Source organism: Muscardinus avellanarius, assembly GCF_963383645.1.
Source record: "Muscardinus avellanarius genome assembly, chromosome: 10".
Classification (NCBI taxonomy): domain Eukaryota; kingdom Metazoa; phylum Chordata; class Mammalia; order Rodentia; family Gliridae; genus Muscardinus; species Muscardinus avellanarius.
This window is the reverse complement of record NC_137796.1, coordinates 60,241,066-60,259,275: the sequence shown is the minus strand read 5'-3', so window position 1 is coordinate 60,259,275 and position 18,210 is coordinate 60,241,066. Positions and strand designations below refer to the sequence as shown.

The 18,210-nt window shown below is 50.0% G+C and overlaps 1 protein-coding gene across 1 annotated transcript; it reads left to right on the top strand.

Annotated features, from left to right (window-relative positions):
• Nucleotides 1-2,016: 2,016 nt before the first annotated feature.
• Nucleotides 2,017-17,858, top strand: KDELR1 (KDEL endoplasmic reticulum protein retention receptor 1; the record flags this gene model as incomplete). The annotated part of the gene is made up of 5 exons (XM_080704423.1): nucleotides 2,017-2,107; nucleotides 2,782-2,882; nucleotides 3,367-3,525; nucleotides 13,056-13,308; nucleotides 17,824-17,858. 5 exons carry the CDS (start codon nucleotides 2,017-2,019, stop codon nucleotides 17,856-17,858), a joined length of 639 nt encoding a protein of 212 aa, XP_080560549.1.
• Nucleotides 17,859-18,210: the final 352 nt, after the last annotated feature.

Sequence of the window (18,210 nt, the reverse complement as noted above, 5' to 3'; positions counted from 1 at the left end):
GGTCCCAGGCTAGGAGCTGGTGTGGTGCAGGATAGCTGGGCCCCAGGGCAGCCTGGGAAAGTGTGTGCCTGTGTGTTTGTGTGTGTGTGTGTGCGTGTGTGTGTGTGTGAATGTGTGTGTGTGTGTGTGTGTGTGTGTGTGTGTGTATGTGTAGGACAACTCTGGAGCAGGGGCTGGAGCCAGGCTCGTAGCTCCTGAGGTAGTTTTGCCCTGAAACCCAGTAGGTGAGACTCCTGTTTCCTTCATAGCCAAGGCCTGGGAGCACAGGGCCGAAGGTGCTTACTCCTGAAAAAGAAGAGACTTGGGCCCTGAGCGGAGGTCTCGGAAAAAGGAAGGGACTGTAGTTCTAGACTCCCGGGGTGAGGATGCTTAATTAAAAAAAAGTTGGGAGCTAGGCTAGATGGTGCACGCTTGTAATCCCAGCATTCAGGAGGCTGAGACTGGAGGATCGCGGTTCACGAACAGCCTCAGCTACCACTTAGTGAGGTCCTTTGCAACTCAGTGAGACCCTGTTTCAAAATAAAGAATAAAAAATAGGACTGGGGGTGTCGCTCAGAGGTAGAATGCCCCTGGGTTCCATTCCCAGTACCAAAAATACCACCGCCGCCACCACCAACAATAACAAAACAGTTGGGATGAGACCCTAAGTCAAAGGAGGGGGGTTGTAAAGGGGTGGGAGTATGGGATTTGGACCCTGGGCCTGGACCCCTGGGTCTGAGGGAGTTGGGCTGGGCCTGGACCCCTGGGTCTGAGGGAGGAGGGCTGGGCCTGGACCCCTGGGTCTGACGGAGGAGGGCTGGGCCTGGACCCCTGGGTCTGACGGAGGAGGGCTGGGCCTGGACCCCTGGGTCTGAGGGAGGAGGACTGGGCCTGGACCCCTGGGTCTGACGGAGGAGGGCTGGGGCTGGACCCCTGGGTCTGACGGAGGAGGGCTGGGCCTGGACCCCTGGGTCTGAGAGAGAAGGGCTGGGCCTGGACCCCTGGGTCTGAGGGAGGAGGGCTGGGGCTGGACCCTTGGGTCTGAGGGAGGAGGGCTGGGCCTGAACCCCTGGGTCTGAGGGAGGAGGGCTGGGGCTGGACCCCTGGGTCTGAGGGAGGAGGGCTGGGCCTGGACCCCTGGGTCTGAGAGAGAAGGGCTGGGCCTGGACCCCTGGGTCTGAGGGAGGAGGACTGGGGCCTGGACCTCTGGGTCTGAGAGAGAAGGGCTGGGCCTGGACCCCTGGGTCTGAGGGAGGAGGGCTGGGGCTGGACCCTTGGGTCTGAGGGAGGAGGGCTGGGGCTGGACCCCCAGATCTGAGAGAAGAGAGCTGAGGCTTAGATGAAGGACTGGGCCTGGGCCCCTGGGTCTGAGGGAGGAGGGCTGGGTCTGTCTGTACACCTGGATTTGAGAGAGGAAAGCTGGGGTCTAGACCCGCGGGTCTGAGGGAGGAGGGCTGGCTGGGCCTGGGCTCCTGGGTCTGAGGGAGGAACTTGGGTCTGGACCCTTGGTTCTGAAGAAGGAGGGGATGGGGCCACGCTTTTTTATTGGATGGAATGGAGCCCACTGAGAGGGGAGGGCAGGCGGCAGCGCAGAGGCAGAATCCCTGTCAAGGGCAGAGCCTTGGCTGCTGTTTGCTGTCATTAGCGCAGACACCGACTGCTTAGTGTATTAGGAGTATCCTTTTCCAGAGACCCTGCAAGTTTACAGGGCTGCAGCCTTGGGGGCGCGTTCGGGGCCGGCTCTGCAGGGCGGGAGGCGGGCGACAGGGGGAGCCAGAGAGGCGGGACCCCTCCCTCAGGGGCGGAGCCTCCAGCCAGGACTCCTCCCGCTCCCGCTCGCCTCGCTCCTCCCAGCTCTAGCTCCGCCACCAGCTCCGGCCTCGGCTCCCGCTCTTAGAGCCCCCTCCTCGGAGCGGAGCTCACCGGAGGATCCCTTTCCCGCCCCTCGAGCCAGCAGCCCACCAGGACAGCAGCCCCGGGGGGCAGCCCCCGCCAGCCCGCTTCCCTCCAGCTCAACCCTGCCAGAGCCCCCCAGCCATGAATCTCTTCCGATTCCTGGGAGACCTCTCCCACCTCCTAGCCATCATCTTGCTACTGCTTAAAATCTGGAAGTCCCGCTCATGCGCTGGTGAGAGGCCCACTCGGGCAGGAGGAGGGGGCAGACCGCGGGGGTGCCCCAGGACTGGGGGAAGGCTTTGGGTGCACTACGGGGACAAGTTCCTCGCCCAACTGCTTGCTGGGGATCCCCCTTCCAGGTCCGCTGGGGTCAGCAGGAGGTCAATTTCCTTCCCCAGACCGGGGGGTGCATACAGTTTTTAGCGGGGGTGGCACAGGGCCCCAAGTTCAGCCTTCTGCAACCCCAATCTGGGTAGTCTTGGGTTCCCAGCCCGGGACCGGGGAACTACAGCAGGCGGGGAGAGATGGCTGGGAGTTGGTGACGTGGACAGTGGCCATCAGGAAGGGAGCAGGAGGGAAGTGACTGGTTCCGGGGGGCTGAGGTCAGCCTGGGTTCTCCCTAGGCCCCAGCTCGGGTCTAGACCCTGGGAGGACCCTGAGGGGACTGGGAGTGGCAGTGCGGCCTAGCCTGGGACTGGAGCCTCGGGCTAGAGTAGCTTTGGGACCGGCTGCCCCCTGGCTGTGGGCTGTGGGAAAGAGCTGTGCTCCGGAGGCCGGCTGCCGAGGCCTCCGGAGACCTCTGCACTCCGGAGCTGCTGTGTCCAGGCTGGCCGAGGCCCTGCACCTTAGTTTATTGTCCATGCAGCCCACTGTCAGCCTCCTCCTCTCTCTCTGCCTGGACCACAGGGATTTCAGGGAAGAGCCAGGTCCTGTTTGCTGTGGTGTTCACTGCGCGTTACCTGGACCTGTTCACCAACTACATCTCACTCTACAACACGTGCATGAAGGTGAGGTTCCACGCCACCTCCCTGGCGCCCCTGAGCGAGGGCAGCCAGGTGAGGTCCAAAGGAGCAGTAGGCAAGTGGGTGTGGGGCTGAGCCCTGGACTCCTGGTCTGAGGGAGGAGGGCTGGGCCTGGACTCCAGTGTCTGAGGGAGGAGGGTTGAGCTGGACCCCTGAGTCTGAGGGAGGAGGGCTGGAGTCTAGACTCCTGGGTCTGAGGGAGGAGGGCTGGGCTTGGACTCCTGGTCTGAGGGAGGAGGGCTGGGCTTGGACTCCTGGTCTGAGGGAGGAGGGTTGAGCTGGACCCTGGGTCTGAGAGAGGGCTGGGGACCTGAAGGAAGAGAGCTGGGGCTCTGAGGGAGGAGCACTGGGGTCTGGATCCGGGGTTTAGGGAGGAGGGCTTGCATTCCTGCCTGAGCATGGAGGAGCCCAGGCCTGTGGGGTGCGGCCCTGTGCTGGGAGCTGAAGAGCCTGTCCTCCCCCTCCTCAGGTGGTCTACATAGCCTGCTCCTTCACAACTGTCTGGATGATATACAGCAAATTTAAAGCCACTTATGATGGGAATCATGACACATTCCGGGTGGAGTTCCTGGTGGTTCCCACGGCCGTCCTGGCGTTCTTGGTCAACCATGACTTCACCCCACTGGAGGTAGGCCACCGACGGGGGCTGTGGTCATCAGACGGTTGTGGCAGAATGGCTCCTGGTAGCCGGGCTCTCACCGTGGTTGTGCAGATGATAATGTGACAGCATCTGCTCTCGCTACTTGCTGCTGCTCTGTGTAGTTCACGCACATGGACTCAGAAGTGTTCACAGCCACCCATTATGCAGATGGGGAAACTGACACTTGGGGAATCTTAAGTGCCCAAGGTCATGACCTGGGGACTACCAGATTCAATAGCTCAGAGACTGGAAACAGGGGTCAAAGATAAAGATGCTTGAACTTAAATCCTAGATGGGCTTTTTTTTTTTTTGAGGTGTTGAGGATTGAACCCAGAGGCATTCTACTGCTGAGTTATACTCCCCAGCCCATTTTTTTGTTCTGTTTTGTTTTGTTTTGAAACAGGGTCTCGCTATGTTGCTGATAGCCTTACTAGTTAACTTAGCCTCTCTTCTAATCTGCGACCTCCTGTCTCAGTCTCCCAAGTACTGGGATTACAGGTATATGCTACCACACCCGGCTTCTTTTTTCTTTATTTTTGGTGGTAGTGGGGTTCCTGGAAACCCTTCTACCTCCGGGCTACACTCTCAGACCTATTTTATGCTTTTTATTTGGAAACAGGGTCTCTTAAGCCAGCGCGGCTGGCTTCGAACCTGCGCGATCCTCCTGTCTCCGCCTCCCAAGCGCAGGGATTACAAGCGTGCGCCACCACGCCCGGCTTTTTTTTTTTTTTTTTTTTTTTTTTTTGGTGGTACCTGGGGTGGAACCCAGAGGCTTTCTACTTCCGGGCTATACTCCCAGACCCATTTTTTTTTTTATATTTTATTTGGAAACAGGGTCTAAGTTGCTGAAAGCCTCTCTAAGTAGCTGAGGCTGGCTTCGAACCTGCGCAATCCTTCTGTCTCAGCTTCCCAAGCACGGGGATTACAAGTGTGTGCCACCACGCCCAGCTCTTATTTTGGTTTTGAAACTTGCTAGCTTGTGGAGAGTTTTGCTAAGATGCTGAGGCTGGTCTTGAACCTGTGTGTGTCTCAGTCTCCCAAGTTCTAGGATTATAGGCATGCTCCACCATACCTGGCTGCTGTTTTCTTTTCGCAGACATGTGATCCTATGAACTTGACCTCTCTGTACCCGTTACCCCATTTGTGAAGTCATGATTGGGTGGTTAGACACAAAGACTGGTAGAATCAAAGTGCAGGGTTTCGAAGCCTGCCTGTTCCACTTAGCAGCAGTGAGACTTTGGACAAGTCATGTAACTTCAGGCATGTAACTCAATTTGCTAATCTGTAAAATGGGGGGTGTTCAGTTCCTACCTCCATAGAGTTCTGGTACTGGGAATTGAACCCAAGGCCCCTGTGGATGCTAATCACTCTACCACTGCACTCCATCTCTATCCCCTCTCAGAGTTCTAGTGGCGGTTGCTGTTTTTAAAAGCACTGAGCCAGCTGGGTGTGTTGGTGCACGCTTGTAATCCCAGCATTCGGGAGGCTGAGACCAGAGGATCGTGGTTCGCGGACAGCCTCAGCTACTTAGTGAGGCCCTCCACAACTTAGTGAGACCCTGTTTCAAAATAAAGAATAAAAAATAGGGCAGAGGGTATAGCTTGGAGGTCAAATGCCCCTGGGTTCCATCTCTGGACCCGCAAAAAAAAAAAAAAAAAAAGCACCAAGCCAGGCATAAGGCATGCCTGATACCTTTACATTGGAATGTTAGCTGTTAGCCAGGCCTGGTAATATAGGCCTTAATCCCAGTACTTGGTAGGCTGAGACAAGAGGATTGCAGGTTCAAAACTCAGCAAGTAGAGAGACTCTCATCAACCTTGCAAGACGTTGTTTCAAAATAAAATAGGGCTGGGACTGTGGCATAAAGGTTGAATGCCACCAGGTACAATCCCCAGTAGGTAACACACACATACACACACACACACACACACACACACACACACACAAATGTTAGCTGCCATGACTTTTATTCCACCGTGTTTTTTTGTTTTTATTTTTTTCCTCGTGTTGAGGATTGAACCCAGGAGTATTCTACCTCCGAGCTACACCCTCAGCCCCTTTTTTTATTTTGAAATGGTCTTGATAAATTGATGAAGCTGTTCTCAAACCTGAGATCCTGAGCTGGGCATAGTGGCGCACGCTTATAATCCCAGCATTTGGGAAGCCGAGACAGGAGGATCGTGGTGGACAGCCTCAGCTACTTAGTGAGGCCCTTTGAAACTCAGTGAGACCCTGTTTTAAAATAAAGAATAAAAAAAATAGGGCAGGGGGTGTGGCTTAGAGATAGAATGCCCCTGGGTTCCATCCCCATTACCACACACACACAAAAAACAAAACCTGAGATCCTCCCGTCTCAGTTTCCTAAGCACTTGGATTACAGACACCCCACCCCTCAGCTTTTCTCATGGTGTTTTGGTGGTGCCTGTACAGACTTCTGGGAGGGATTTTGGAAAGACCAGTGCTAACTCGGAGATCTCATGTCTCCTGGTGCCAGACAAGAATCCTAAATATGGGGCAACCTCTCCTTCCCCAGAGTTCTCTCCTATAGGAAGCTAGCCAGATGTGCTAATGTTTTCAACAGAAGCCATAATTCAGAAATTTTCAGACAAGATTTCTTGGTAAAATTTTGGTCTTAGATTCAAAATATCTTTCTTTTCTTTTTTTTTTCCCACTTCCCTCCCTCCCTTCCTCTCTCCTCTCCTTCCTTCCTCCCTTCCTTCCTCTTTCTTTTCTTTCTTTCTTTCTTTCTTTCTTTCTTTCTTTCTTTCTTTCTTTCTTTCTTTCTTTCTTTCTTTCTTTCTTTCTTTCTTTCATACTGGGGATGAGACCCAAGGACATTCTACCTCTAAGCTACACTACCAGCCCTATTTTTTTATTTTGTTTGTTTATTTATTTATTATTTTTTGAGGTACTGGGGATGGAACCCAGGGACATTCTACTTCTGAGTGACACCCCCAGCCCTATTTTTTTTTTTAATTCTTTATTTTGAAATAGGGTCTCACTGAGTTGCAGAGGGCCTCACTAAGTAGTAGCTGATGCTGTCCGCAAACTGTGATCCTCCTGTCTCAGCCTCCCAAATGCTGGGATAACAAGCATGCGCCACCACGCGCAGCTATTGTATCTTCCTTTTATTAAAAAATTTATGGGCCAGGCGTGGTGTCGCACGCTTGTAACCCCCGCGCTTGGGAGGCAGAGACAGGAGGATTGCGCAGGTTTGAAGCCAGCCGCGCGCGCTGGTTTAGGAGACCCTGTTTCCAAATAAAAATGTAAAAATAGGTCTGGGAGTGTAGCCCGGAGGTAGAAGGGCTTCCAGGAACCCCAGTACCACCAAAAAAAAAAAAATTTTTTTTTATGTGGTACCAGGGATTGAATCTAGAGGCATTTTATCTCTGATTAGACCTTTTATATTTTTTGTTTTGTTTGTTTGCTTGTTTGTTTATTTATTTTTATGATACTGGAAATTGAAACCTGAGACGTTCTACCACTGATCTACACTCCCAGGCCAATTTTATTTCTTAGTTTGAAATAGGATCTCACTAAGTTGCTGAGGCTGTCTTTGAACCTGTAGTCCTTTTGTCTTGGCCTCCCAAGTATTAGATTACAAGTGTGTGCCACCACACTTGGCTTATATTTTGTTTTGAAACCAGGTCTTCCTAGGTTGCTGAGTGTCTCAGTAAACCAGGGCTGGTCTTGAACCTGCAATCCTCCTGCTTCATTACAGGCATATGCCACCACACCAAGCTCAAAATATATATTTTTCTTTTTTCGTTTCTTTTTTCTTTTTTCTTTTTTTTTTTTTTTTCTTTTTGTGGTACTGGAGGTGGAACCCAGGGGCTTTTTACCTCTGGGCTATACTCCCAGACCTATTTTATACTTTATTTGGAAACAGGGTCTCACTAAGTTGCTGAGAGCCTCACTCAGTAGCTGAGGGTGGCTTCGAACCTGTGCGATCCTCCTGTTTCAGCCTCCCAAGTGCTGGGATTACAAGTGTGCGCCACCACGCCTGGCTATATATTTATTTTTTAAATTTTTATTTTTTGTGATATTGGAGACTGAACCCAGGGTCATTCTACCTCCAAGCTACATTCCCAGCCCTATTTTTATTCTTTATTTTGAAACAAGGTCTCACTGAGTTGCAAAGGGCCTCACTAATTGGCTGAGGCTGTCTGCGAACCATGATCCTCCTGTCTCAGCCTCCCCAATGCTGGGATTACAAGTGTGCACCACCACACACAGCTTTATTCATTATTTTGAAACTGGGTCTCACTAAGCCACAAAGGGCCTCACTAAGTAGCTGAGGTCAGTCACAAACTACTATTCTGTCTCAGCTTCCCAAATGCTAGGATTACAAGTGTGAGCCACTACGCCTGGCCCCAGCCTTATTTTTTATTTTTTATTTGGAAACGGTCTCACTAAGTTGTGGAGCCCCTCACTAAGTAGCTGAGGTTGTCTGCGGACTTGCGGTCCTCCAGGCTCAGCCTCCCAAGTACTGGGATTACAAGTGTGCGCCACCACACCCAACTGTAATTTTAATTGGTAAGTTGTTGAAGCTGTCTGTGATCTTCCTGTATTGGCCTAAATATTTATTTTTAAAGGAAAATATTTTTTCTTTTAAAAATTGATATTTCAGAGCTGGGCGTGGTGGCGCACGCTTGTAATCCCATCATTCGGGAGGCTGAGACCTGAGGATCGCAGTTCATGGAAAGCTTCAGCTACTTAGTGAGGCTCTTTGCAACTCAGTGAGACCCTGTTTCAAAATAAAGAATAAAAAATGGGGCAGGAGATGTAGCTTGGAGCCATCCCCAGACCCACACACACACAAAAAAATTCAGATGTCAGCCAGGTATAGTTGGTGACACATACCTTTCCAGGAGCCCAACTAACTCAGGATGCTGAGACAGGAGGTTCACAAATTCAAGGCCAGCTGGGACAACTTAGTGAGACCTTGTGTCAAAATAATATATAAAAAGGTGCCAGGCATGGTAGCACATGCCTGTAATCCTAGTACTTGAGAGGCTGAGACAGGAGGATCGCAGGTTGGAGTGAGGCCCTCCAAAACTTAGTGAGACTCTGTTTCAAAATAAAAAAATAAAATGGGGCTGGGGGTATAGCTTAGAGGTAGAATTCCTCTGGGTTCAATCCTCAGTACCACAAAAAAGAAAAGAAAAGAAGAGAAAAATTCAAACTGGGTATGGTGATACATGCTATAATCCCAGTACTTGGGAGGCTGAGACAGGAGATCGCAGGTTTGCGGCCAGCCTTAGATACTTAGCGAGCCCCTCTGCAACTTAGAGAGACCCTGTTTCCAAGTTAAGAACTAAAATAGGGCTGGGGGTGTAGCTTAGATGTAGAATACGCCGGGCGTGGTGGCGCACGCTTGTAATCCCCACGCTTGGGAGGCTGAGACAGGAGGATTGCGCAGGTTCGAAGCCAGCCTCAGCTACTTAGTGAGGCTCTCAGCAACTTAGCGAGACCCTGTTTCCAAATAAAATATAAAATAGGTCTGGGAGTATAGCCCGGAGGTAGAAAGCCTCTGGGTTCCACCCCCAGTACCACCAAAAAAAAAAAAAAAAATGTAGAATACCCCTGAGTTCAATCCCTAGTGCCCCCCCCCCACAAATAAATACTCTGTGGTACAGAGGAGATGCCCATGGGTTCTATCCTCAGTACAAAAAGAAGAAAAAAGAAAGATGCCATGAAACAGATAAAGTGCAACAGACCTTCCTTTTCCTTCTATGCCTTGATATGTTTCCCAGGAGTAATCCTCAAGGCACAGTTGGGTGTGCATCAATTATTATTATTATGGTTTTTTTTTGTGTGTGTGTGGTACTGGGGATTGAACCCAGGGCCATTCTACCTCCGAGTTACATTCCCAGCCTGATTTTTTATATTCTTTATTTGGAAACAGGGTATCACTGAGTTGCAGAGGGCCTCACTAAGTAGCCAAGGCTGTCCATGAACTGCCATCCTCCTGTCTCAGCCTCCCAAATGCTGGAATTACAAGCGTGCGCCACCACGCCCAGCCAGGTGCACGTTAATTTAATGGGTCCATTTCTCCAGAACCTCCACTATCATGGTTGCTAAGAACCCTTTGGATGGTTAAAGGAGCAGTTGGAGGAGTCCCTGCCTGGGAGGGGAGCTAGCATGACCTTGGACAAGGTGCTTCGCCCTTGGGCCTCAGTTTCCTCACATGTACAATGGAGTAATAACAGGACTCACCTCGTAGGGCTGAGTCTTTGGCCAGTTACCACCCTGAGGTGCGCGGCACAGGGCCTCAGGTGTGAAGATGCCTAGGTCCCTGTTTCTCACTTCCTTCCCACAAACCAAAACAGCTGGGGGGCAGCCACACCTGCCACCTGGCTTCGCTTTCGGAAGGGAGGGCTCCATGTGCAGAGACCACGACTGGCCCAGTTGGGACTTTCCGAGAGCGGGACGCTGGGCGGGCCGGCACAGTCCACAGCCTCTCCCTCCGTCCTGTGGTGACCTGTCATTGCTCACAGAGATATCACTGCTCCCTCAGTGGTGGCCGTGCCAAGGGCTTGGGAGCCCCGTATGGACCATCTCTCCTGTCGCCGGTCGCTCGTTCATATAGCAACTGTGTTGGGTGCTGGGGCCTCGGGACAGGCAGGGTGCAGGGCTCCGGGCTTTCTGGAACACACACGCTGGTGAGAGACCCCGGAAGGAGATATGACGGGGAGATGTGACAGTCCTGGGGGAGGGGTGGCCGGGGAAGGCCTCTCTCAGGAGGTGACTGATGCTGCGAGGCCTGGAGGATGAAGTAGACATATGACCACCTGGTGAAAAGCCTCCCACAGCAACAGCAAGTACAAGGGTCCTGAGGCAGGACGTAGCGAGGCATGGTGGAGGACCAGATGGACAGCCTGGTGTCTGCAACAGGAGAGCAGAGGAGGGAGTAGAAGATGAGCTTGGTTTGGGAGGGCCTTGTAGGTCAAGGTAGACTTATTATGATTATTTTTGGTACTGGAGATTGAACTCAGGGGCATTCTACCTCTGAGCTATACCCTCAGCCCCGTTTATTTATTTATTTATTTATTTGTTTGTTTTGGTGGTATTGGGATTCCTCGAAACCCTCCAGGCTACACTCCCAGACTTATTTTTATATTTTTATTTGGGAACACGGTCTCTTAACCAAGCAAGGCTGGCTTCGAACCTGCGCGATCCTCCTGTCTCTGCCTCCCAAGCACGGGGATTACAAGCGTGCGCCATCACGCCCGGCTTTTTTTTTTGTTTTTTGTTTGCGGTACCTGGGATAGAACCCAGGGGCATTGTACCTCTGGCTATACCCCTAGCCCTATTTTTTAGTCTTTTTCTTTTTATTTATTATTATTATTATTATTATTATTTTTATTTTTATTTTTATTTATTTATTTATTTTTTTTGTGGTACTGGGGATGGAATCCTTCTACCTCCGGGCTACACTCCGACACCTATTTTATATTTTATTTGGAAACAGGGTCTCTTAAGCCAGTAAGGCTGACTTTGAACCTGCGCAATCCTCCTGTTTTCGCCTCCCAAGTGCAGGGATTACTAGCGAGCGTGCGCTGCCACCAAACCCGGCTTTATTCTTTTTTTTTAAATAGTCTCACTGAGTTGCAAAAATGCCTTGCTAAGTAGCTGAGGCTGTTCGCAAACCATGATCCTCCTGTCTCAGCCTCCCAAATGCTGGAATTACAAGTGTGTACCACCATGCCTGGCTAATTTTTATTTTAAGTTTAAAATTTTTTGTTTTAGGCCGGGCATGGTAGTGCACGCTTGTAATCCCAGCACTTGGGAGGCTGAGACAGGAGGATCGCACAGGTTCGAAGTCAGCCTCAGCTACTTAGTGAGGCTCTCAGCAACTTAGTGAGACCCTGTTTCCTAATAAAGTATAAAATAGGTCTGGGAGTATAGCCCAGAGGTAGAAAAGTCCCTGGGTTTCACCCCCAGTACCACAAAAAAAAAAGAAAGGTTTTTTTTTTTTTTTTGAAACAGGGTCTTGCTAAGTTTGTAAGGCTGGCCTGGAAGCTGTGATCCTCTTGTCTTAGCCTCCTAAATACTGGGATTACACTCATGTGCCACCATGCCTAGCTTGTGTGTGTGTGTGTGTGTGTGTGTGACTGAGGATGGAACCCAGGGGGTTTCTACCTCCAGGCTACACTCCTAGACCTATTTTGTATTTTATTTAGAGACAGGGTCTCATTAAGTTGCTGAGAACCTCTCTAAGTAGCTGGCTCCCAGCTTATTTTTTTATTTTGAAACAAGGTCTTGCAAAGTTACCATATGTGGGCCTCAAACCTGCGATGCTCCTGTCTCAGCCTCCCAAGTTTTACAGATGTGGCTAGGAGTTAGAACTTGATTCTGGAACCAGGCGTGGTGGCACACGCTTGTAATCCAGGTACTTGGGAGACTGAGACAGGAGGATTGTAGGTTCGCGGCCAGCCTCAGCAATTTAGTGAGGCCATTTGCAACTTAGTGAGACCCTGCTTCAAAATAAAAGAATAAAAGAGGGCTTGGAGGTAGAATGTCTCTGGGTTCCATCCCCCGTACCACAAACTAACTAACTAACTAACTTGATTCTTGCTACAATAGGAAGAAGCTATTGGAGGTTTTTTTTTTTTTTTTTTTCTTTTTGGTACTGGAAATGGAACCACCCAGGGGCATTCTACCTCCAAGCTACACCCCCAGCCCAGCCCTATTTTTTATTTTTTTATTTTTTTGGTGGTACTGGGGGTGGAACCCAGGGGCCTTCTACCTCTGGGCTATACTCCCAGACCTATTTTATACTTTATTTGGAAACAGGGTCTCACTAAGTTGCTGAGAGCCTCACTAAGTAGCTGAGGCTGGCTCCGAACCTGCGCGATCCTCCTGTCTCAGCCTCCCAAGCGTGGGGATTACAAGCGTGCGCCACCACGCCCGGCTTTTTTATTCTTTATTTTGAAACAGGGTTCTTACTGAGTTGTGGAGGGCCTCACTAAGTAGTAACTGAGGCTGTTCTCAAACCGAGATCCTCCTGTCTCAGCCTCCCAAATGCTGGGATTACAAGTGTGGGCCACCATGACTGGTTTACTGGAGGGTTTTAAGTCGGGGGGCAAAATAAACTGATTCACACCTCCAAAGGTTCCCCATTAAACGACTGCCACTAGGAGAGCAGGAATGCTGCCCCATTGTTGCGGTGCAGAGGCCTGGAGAATCCAGTGTCTTGGCCAAGGTCTCCTAGAAGGGAAATTTCCAGGCTGAGACCTAACCAGTCTCCCTTGAGAGAGGCATAGTTGCAAAGCGCTTTTGCATGCAGACTCCAGTTCAGTCCCTTGCTCTGCTGTTTCTTGCTTCATGGTCTTGGGTAAGTGTCTCGCCTTCTCTGAGCCTCGGTCTCCTTCATTGGGCATGTCAGTTATTAGAACTCCCTCATGGGGCAGGGTCAAGGATTCACTGAGATGCACCTGTAACACAGGCCCGTGCTAAGTGCCCAGATTGAGGTCCCTGTCTGTGCCTGTCACTCTGTCCTCCTCCGTCTGCAGATCCTCTGGACTTTCTCCATCTACTTGGAGTCGGTGGCCATCTTGCCGCAGCTGTTTATGGTGAGCAAGACCGGTGAGGCGGAGACCATCACCAGCCACTACCTGTTTGCGCTGGGCGTCTACCGCACGCTTTATCTCTTCAACTGGATCTGGCGTTACCACTTCGAGGGCTTTTTCGACCTCATCGCCATCGTGGCCGGCCTGGTCCAGACCGTCCTCTACTGCGATTTCTTCTACCTCTATATCACCAAAGGTAGCCGGGCGTGGTGCCTGCGGGGAGGGAGCCCGTCTGTCCCCAGCCCCTGCCCATCCCTGCCTGGGCCCCGTCTCCTCAGCCCTGCATCACTTGAGGGGGGGAGGGTTTCCTCTGGCTTCCGGAGCCCATGCCCACTGCCCCCAGGAATTCACACCTGTGGCCCCCAGCTCCCCAAGGACCAAGGACTTTCTGTCCTCAGGCTGGATGGGCCAGTGGAGAGTAGGCCAGGCCCACTCAGTTTCATTCATTCAGGCCCACTTTGTTTCATTCATTTATTCATTCAACAAATTTGTTACTATTTTTTTTATTTTTAGTACTGGGGATTGAATACAGGTCTGCTTCTGAGGTATATACCCCTAGTTCTTTTTTTTTTTCTCTTTGCAGTACTGGGGATGGAACCCAGGGGCATTCTACCTTTCAGTTACACCCCCAGCCCTATTTTTTTATTCTTTGTTTTGAAACAGTCTCACTGTGTTGCAAAGGGCCTCACTGTGTAGCTTAGCTGAGGATGCCGTGAATCTGTGATCCTCCTGTCTCAGCCTCCCAAGTACTGGGATTACAAGCCTGTGCCACCACACCTGGCTCCCAGCCCTTTTATTTATTTATTTATTTATTTATTTATTTATTTATTTATTTTCAGTACTGGAGATAGAACTCAGGAGCATTCTACCCCTGAGCTACACCCCTGGTCCTATATTTTATTTATTTATTTATTTATTTATTTATTTATTTATTGTGGGTCTGGGATGGAACCCAGAGGCATTTGACCTTCAAGCTACACCCCCTGCCCTATTTGTTTTTATTCTTTATTTTGAAACTGGGTCTCACTTAGTTGCGGACGGCCTTACTAAGTAGCTGAGGCTGTCCGTGAACCGCGATCCTCTGGTCTCAGCCTCCCGAATGCTGGGATTACAAGCGTGCGCCACCACGCCCGGCTCCCAGCCCTTTTTTTAAAAAAAAAACAAAAAGAAGGCTGGGAGCCGGGCGTGGTGGCGCACGCTTGTAATCCCGCGCTTGGGAGGCAGAGACAGGAGGATCGCGCAGGGTCGAAGCCAGCCGCGCGCTGGCTTAGGAGACCCTGTTTCCAAATTAAAATGTAAAAATAGGTCTGGGAGCGTAGCCCGGAGGTAGAAGGGCTTCCAGGAACCCCAGTACCACCAAAAAAATAAATAAAAAAACAAAAACAAAACCCCTTTTTTTTAGTACTAAGGATTGAACCCAGGGACATCTTATCTCTGAGCTATACTCTCAGCTCTATTTTTTATTTTATTTTATTTATTTATTTTTTGTGGTATTGGAGATGGAACCCAGGGGCATTTTACCTCCCAGCTACACCCCAAGCCCTAATTTTTCTTTATTTTGAAACAGGGTCTCTATGAGTTGCCAAGGGCCTCACAATGTAGCTGAGGCTGTCTGCGAACCACGATTTTCCTGTCACAGCCTCCCAAATGCTGGGATTACAAGCGTGTGCCTCTATGCCCAGCTTGTTTTTTATTTTGAAATAGGGTCTCATTAATCGAAGACAATCTCAGCTACTTAGGCCCTCCACAACTTAGTGAGACCCTGTTTCAAAATAAAGAAAAAAAAATAGGGCATGGGTGTAGCTTGGAGGTCAAATGTCCTTGGGTTCCATCCTCAGACACACACACACACACACACACACACACACACACACACACGGGTCTAATTAAGTTGCAGAGGGCCACACTCATTTGCTGAGGTTCGCTGTAAACTGTGATCCTCCTGTCTCAGCCTCCCAAGTACGGAATTAATAAGCATGCACCACCACACCTGTTTATAAATTGCCCCTGGGATTGAACCCAGGGACATTCTACCTCTGAGCTACACCCCCAGCTTTTTTTTTTTTTTTTTTTTTGGTGGCACTGGGGATGGAACCCAGGGGAATTCTACTTTCAAGCTACACTCCCAGCCCAGCCCTACTTTTAGTCTTTATTTTGAAACAGGGTCTCACTAGGTTGTGGAGGGCCTCACAAGTTGCTGAGGCTGGCTGTGAACCTGCTGTCCTCCTATCTCAGCCTCCCAAGTATTGGGATTTTTTTGTTAATCTTTTACTTTTAAACAGGATCTCATTAACTTGCTGAGGGGCTTACTGTTGACTGGGGCTGGCCTCAAACCTGTGATCCTCCTCCCACATCTAGAATTCCCAAGTCTCAGCCTCCCAGGTACTAGAATTGCAGGCATGCGCCACTGTGCTGGCTTTATTTATTTATTTATTTATTTTTGTAGTACTGGGGATTGAACCCAGGGACATTCTACCTCTGATAGCTACAAACCTTTGATCCTCTTGTCTCAGCCTCCTAAGTACTGGGATTACAAGTGTGCACCACCATCCCTGGCTTTTATATATATATATATATATATATTTTTTTTTTTTTTTTTTTTTTTTGGTGGTACTGGGGTTCCTGGAAGCCCTTCTACCTCCGGGCTACACTCCCAGACCTATTTTTACATTTTTATTTGGAAACAGGGTCTCCTAAACCAGCGCGCGGCTGGCTTTGAACCTGCGCGATCCTCCTGTCTCTGCCTCCTAAACGCAGGGATTACAAGCATGCGCCACCACGCCCGGTTTTTTTCTATAATTTTTAAACAGGGTTTCATTAAGTTGCTGAGACTGACCTTGAACCTGCAATCCTCCTGTCTCACTCTCCCAAGTAGCTGGGATTACAGGCACATGCCACAGCACCCTGCTCGTTCAACAAATGTCTTGAGCTGGGCATAGTGGCACATCCTTGTAATCCTAGTAATTGGGAGGCTGAGACAAGGAGTGCTGGTTGGAGGACATCCCCAGCAAGTAGTGAAACTTATCAACCTAGCGAGACCCTGTTTCAAAATAAAAATAGAATAGGGCTAGGGGTATAGCTTAGAGGTAGAATGCCTCTGAGTTCAATCCCTAGCACCAAAAAAAAAAAAAAAGAAAGAAAGAAAAAAAAATTCTGTGCTGTATGGATACAACTATGGGAAGAGGGTGCGTGAACAAAAGAATCACCAGAGGTGAAATGAGCTAATGAAAGAAAGGAGCTGGGTTTGCTGCTATATTTCTAGTACTTGGGAGGCTGAGAAACGTCTGAGACAAGGAGGATTGCAGGTTTGAGGCCAGTCTCAGCAATTTAGCAAGGCCCTCTGCAGCCTAGTGAGACCCTGTTGCAGAATAAAAAATAAAAGCTGGGCACGGTGGTGCATGCTTGTAATCCTAGTACCTGAAAGGCTAAGACAAGAGAGATGGTGGGTTCATGGCCAGCTGCAGCTTCTTGGTGAGGCCCTCCACAACATAGCGAGATCCTTTTTAAAAATAAGAACCGCGATCCTCCGGTCTCAGCCTCCCGAATGCTGGGATTACAAGCGTGAGCCACCACGCCCGGCTGAGACCCTGTTTCAAAGTAAAAGATAAAAAATAGGGCTGGGGTATAGCTCAGAGGTAGAATGCCCCTGGGTTCAATCCCGTTTCACAAAAATAAAAAAATAAAAAGGACTAGGGGTGTGGGTCAGAGGTAGAATGCCCCAAATCCAATCCCCAACCGCCCCCCTCCGTGTGCATGCATGCACATGCGCGCACACAGACTAGGGCTAGGGTTATAGCACAGAGGTAGAACTTGGTACAGCGGCCCACACCTGTAATCATAGTACTTGGAGGCTAAGACAGTAGTACCACAGGTTGGAGGCCAGCTCAGCAATTTAGCAAGGCCTTTAAGGCCAGCCTCAGCAGCTTAGATTCTTCTCAAACTTAGTGAGACCCTATTTAAAACAAAAACAAAACAAAACAAAAACAAAACAGGGCTAGGGTTGTGGCTTGCAGGTATAATGTCCCTGAGTTCAATCCCCAGCACCCAAATAAAATAAAATTAAGCTGGGCGTGGTGTCACACACTTGAAATTCCAGTACTCGCTGATGAGATAGGAGGATCGCAAGTTCAAAACCAGCCTCAGCAATTTAGTGAGACCCTGTTTCAAAATAAATAAAAAATAAGGCTGGGAGTGGTGGCGCATGCTTGTAATCCCTGCGCTTGGGAGGCGGAGACAGGAGGATCACGCAAGTTCGAGGCCAGCCTCGCTGGCTTAAGAGACCCTGTTTCCAAATAAAAATATAAAAAATAGGTGTCTGGGAGTGTAGCCCAGAGGTAGAAGGGTTTCCAGGAACCCCAGTACCACCAAAAAAATAAAAATAAATAAATAAATAAAACTGGGCTGGGGGTGGAGCTTAGAGGTAGAATGTCCCTGAGTTCAATCCCTAATACCACAAAATAAGTAATAAATAAATCAAATTTAAAAAGGGAAGAATTAGGTCTTCTTCCAGACCGCTGTTGCTCAGCTCCTAGGTGGAGACCGGGGTTCCAGGGCCCACATCCTTGGTGATCTGCACTGATCTCCTCAGTTCAGGAGCTAGTGTCCTGGGGCAGCCTCTCCCTGCATGTTTACCAGCCCAGCACTCACGGCAGGAAGCTCTCCCCTTGCTGCAGGCCTCCAAGGGCAATGACCACCCCATCTCTCTCCACAGTCCTAAAGGGTAAGAAGCTGAGCCTGCCGGCATAGCCTGGTCCTCACCAGCCCTCTCCTCGGCACCAGCGGGAGGCAGAGGAAGGCGACAGAGGATGAAGAGCCTTCCTGTCCAGGGGTGACTTTTTAAAGAACCCACCTCTCCCCGCTCTCCATACCCCCTCCTGCCGGGTTTCGGGGGGACGGTGGAGGACTCAAGTCTTGGGGAGCTCAGGACCTGGGCCGTTTGTAGTTTTTTGCCTTTTAGAGAAGAAAAAAAAAATCTTTCCACTATTTAGTTTTTGATTCTGACAACTCCTTTCTCTTGTCCTCTCTGGCCCCACTTTTTATAAACTGTGTTCGATTGTCCTAGGGGCCGAAGCAGGGCCAGAGAGCTTTTCCCTTCTCA